Source organism: Lynx rufus, unplaced genomic scaffold (genome assembly GCF_022079265.1).
Source record: "Lynx rufus isolate CCGP_SWC_20201006 ecotype Redwood Valley unplaced genomic scaffold, mLynRuf1.p SCAF_14, whole genome shotgun sequence".
NCBI lineage: Eukaryota > Metazoa > Chordata > Mammalia > Carnivora > Felidae > Lynx > Lynx rufus.
The window spans coordinates 26,534,672-26,538,649 of record NW_025814828.1 but is presented as its reverse complement, the minus strand read 5'-3'; the positions used below and the strand labels follow the sequence as shown (position 1 = coordinate 26,538,649).

General features: G+C 50.5%; 1 protein-coding gene across 1 annotated transcript; it reads left to right on the top strand.

Moving 5' to 3' along the window:
- Positions 1–1,461: 1,461 nt before the first annotated feature.
- Positions 1,462–2,060, top strand: LOC124509434 (ferritin heavy chain-like). The gene has a single exon (XM_047076050.1). It carries the CDS (start codon positions 1,545–1,547, stop codon positions 2,058–2,060), a length of 516 nt encoding a protein of 171 aa, XP_046932006.1. The 5' UTR covers positions 1,462–1,544.
- Positions 2,061–3,978: the final 1,918 nt, after the last annotated feature.

The following is a 3,978-nucleotide window of genomic DNA, read 5'->3' as shown; positions in this document are numbered from 1 at the left end:
ACAGAATTGTGGAATCACTATATTGGATACCTGAAACGAATATAACACTGTATGGTAGCCATACTGGAATTCCAATTTTTAAAAAGAAAAGAGGAAGAAAAGAGAAAAAGAAGATATACAAACGGCCAATAAGGACATACAAAGATGCTCAACACGCTTAGTCATTAGAGAAATGCGAATCAAAGCCACAATGTGATATTACTTTGCAGTAACAGACAATAACACTGTTGGAAACTTCACACATCATTGGTGAGAATGTAAAATGGTGCAGCCGCTTTGGAAAAGATGTGGCCGTTCCTCAAAATATTAAACACAGACTTGTCATATGACCTAGCAATTCCCTCCTAGGCATAGTCTCAAGAGAATAAAAATATGTCTACGCAAATACCTGCACACAAATATTCATAGCAACACTATTCATAATAACCACAAAATGGAAAAAAAAAAACCCAAATGTCCATCAACTGATGAAAGGATAAAGAAAATGTGACATATCCATGTTATGGAACACTATTCAGCAATGAAAAAAGGAAGATTAGAGACATTCTGCTAAATACAGAAATCAGACACAAAAGTCCACATACTGTAGGATTCCCTTTATTTGAAATATCCCAAATAGGCAAATCTGTAGAGACAGAAGAGAGATCAGTGGTAGCCAGGTCTGGGGAGTAACAGCTTATGGGTAGGGAATTTTCATTTTGGAGTGATGAAACTGTGAAATTAGATTGTGGTGATGGCTGCCTAACGCCATGAACATCCTATAAACCGGGTAATCACTTTCAAAAGGTCGAGTTTATAGTACGTGAATTGCATCTCAAGAGTTATTTTATGAATGTGTGCAAAATACGGGTAAAAAAAAAAATCCGGTGGTTTTTTTTTTTTTCGTGAGATATATTCACAAACCACAGCAATATATTAAAATATATTAAATATATATTTTAACAAGAGTTATATTTTTATTTTTAGTTTTTTTAGGATTTATGGCTTTATTTTTTTATATATGATTTACTGTCAAATTCGTTTCCAGACAACACCCGGTGCTCATCCCAGCAGATGCCCTCCTCCATGCCCATGACCCACTTTCCCGTCTCCCCCCCGCCCCCCATCAACCGTCAGTTTGTTCTCAGTATTTCAGAGTCACTTAGGGTTTGCCTGCTTCCCTCTCGTTAACTTTTTTTTTTTTTTTTAACAGCTTCAAGACACTCAGCGCGCAGGCGCCTGGACCTCGGCACGCGCAGGCGCCTGGACCTCGGCACGCGCAGGCGCCTGGACCTCGGCACGGATGGAACGTTGAACGCGGCGCCCCGCCCACCACCCCCTCCCTCGCCTTCGTGACCACGCCCCTTCACGTAACGGATTCGCGTAACGGATTCAAATCCCCACCTCCGGAGTAACGGACCTCATTCCAGCCGCATCTCGGAGACTGCCGCCGGGCCTGCCTGGTCGGCTACTCTGAAAAAGCGCCGGAGACCCGCCGCCACCGCCTTCGGCCTTGCCGCCCTCGCTTCTGAGCCGCCTTCGCCTTGGTGCCAGCGCCGCCAGCCATGGCCACCGCTCCGTTCTCTCAAGTGCGCCAGAACTACCACCTCGAATGCGAGGCCGCCATCAACAGCCAGATCAACCTGGAGCTCTACGCCTCCTACGTGTACCTGTCGATGGCCTTCTACTTCGACCGCGCCGACGTGGCCCTGGAGAATTTCTCCAAGTTCTTCCTGCGCCGGTCCCACGAGGAGAGCCAGCATGCCGAGAAGCTGATGCAGCTGCAGAACCAGCGTGGGGGCCGCCTCCGCCTCCACGACATCATGAAGCCTGACCGCGACAACTGGGAGAACGGCCTCAACGCCATGGAGTGCGCCTTTCACCTGGAGAAGAGCGTGAACCAGAGCCTGCTCGACCTGCACCAGCTGGCCACCGACAAGAACGACGCCCATCTGTGCAGCTTCCTGGAGACCAACTACCTGCCCAAGCAAGTCAAGGTCATCAAAGAGCTGGGGGGCTACATCACCAGCCTGAGCAAGATGGGGGCCCCCGGAAACCGGCATGGCAGAGTACCTCTTTGACAAGCTCACCCTGGGCAACAGCGACAAGAACTGAGTTGGGACTGCCTTCCCATAGCCACAGGGTGCATGGTGACTTCCCCTGGTCACCATGCCGAGCATGCATTTTGCAGTATTGCGCTTGCAAAACGTTCCAGTTTCTTCTTCCAGTTTTCCATAAATAAATAAAGTTATTTTGTTTCAATAAAGTTATTTGGTTCCTAAAGAAATAAAGGTCTCTGGGTGATTCGTGTGCAAATCTCTTACCTTGTAAGTTTTTAAACAGGTATCCAGGAGTCTCTCCACCCACCCAGCCCCATCCGTATGCAGCTCAGGATCTCCAGAAATGGAGGGAGAAGACATTCTGTGGGACCCTAGAAAAGACAAACCAATCCTCTGATCAATGGTTCTGAGGATGGGGTGGGGTGGGGTGGAGTGGAGGGGGGTGGGGTAGGGTGGGACGGAGGGGGGTGGAGGGCAGGGGAGGGGGGTGGAGGGGAGGGGAGGGGGGGTGGAGGGGAGGGGAGGGGGGGAGGGGAGGGGAGGGGGGTGGAGGGGAGGGGAGGGGGGTGGAGGGGAGGGGAGGGGAGGGGGGTGGAGGGGAGGGGAGGGGAGGGGGGTGGAGGGGAGGGGAGGGGAGGGGGGTGGAGGGGAGGGGAGGGGAGGGGTGGAGGGGAGAGGAGGGGAGGGGAGAGGAGGGGGGGAGGGGAGGGGTGGGGGTGGGGTGGAGGGGAGGGGGTGGGGTGGAGTGGAGTGGGGTGAGGTAAGGTGGTCTGGGTGGTCTGGGACCCTGGTGTCGGGTGGGTGCATATGTAGGATAAAAATATAAAAGGGGAGGGTGGGTGATGGGTATTGAGGAGGGCACCTCTTGGGATGAGCCCATTTGTATGGAAACCCATTTGACAATAAATTTCATAGTAAAAAAATTAAACTTAAATAAAATTTAAAAAATAAATAAAAATAAAAATATAAAAGAACATGGTCTAGAATTCCTCATAGTAGTTGTCTCTGGGAACGAGGTAGAGGGAATGGGATTGCGCGTGGATCCACTCTAGGCTGCAGTGATTATGGGAAATGACCCTTAGGCCGCCTCCCTCAAGGACAGGGGTGTGACAAACTAAAACAACAATGGCGCTTTGCAAGTCCAAGTCCTTTTATTTAACATTGGCGTATTTTATTTTTATAGGACCCTCGGGAAGTAAGAAGGGCAGGTGTCACGAGCAAGTCTTAACCAGCGAGAAAAAGGGAGGCCGCACAAATACATTACGGACTGTGGACACGAACATCGATTTTCCGATGCCGTGTTCCATTGTTGTTTTTTTTTTTCCTCTTGCCCCACAGGTATATCAATGGGTTAAGCAAGACTGTGTGGGTAGACTGGAAATCCAGCCAGATAACCGGACCCGGAAGGCAGGGAAATCCCCAACGCTCTTAAAAGACAGCCCTGATCACTCTAGTCTCTCCCCTAATTACAGGTATGCCTTGCAGCCTCGGGGTGGGGACAGCCTCTAAACCTCAGCCAAACCCTTCCCCTATGCCAGGAGTCCTTAGAACCAGTGACAGAATTTATAAGGGCTAGAGCTAGTCGGCACCTGTACACCTGACTCCCTCCGTTCAGGCAGCAACCAGCCACGGCGTTACCTGAATTGGCACCGAGCACCTAGGAAGACCTCAGGACTGGAAATCCCCAGGGCATACTCTCCATCCAGATGGCTTCACTCTGAGTGGCTTCTGCACAGGCACCATAGGATTTTTTTTTTTTAATGTTTGTTTATTTTTTGAGAGTGGGAGAGGGAGAGAGACAGAGCGTGAGCAGGGGAGGGGGTCAAAGAGAGAGGGAGACACAGAATCCGAAGCAGGCGCCAGGCTCCGAGCTGTCGGCACAGAGCCCGGTGCGGGGCTCGAACCCACGAACCTCGAGATCATGATCTGAGCCACAGTC

Bases quoted from the DNA above. Each gene is read 5' to 3' on its own strand.
- LOC124509434 (XM_047076050.1), top strand. From the start codon at position 1,545: ATGGCCACCGCTCCGTTCTCTCAAGTGCGCCAGAACTACCACCTCGAA.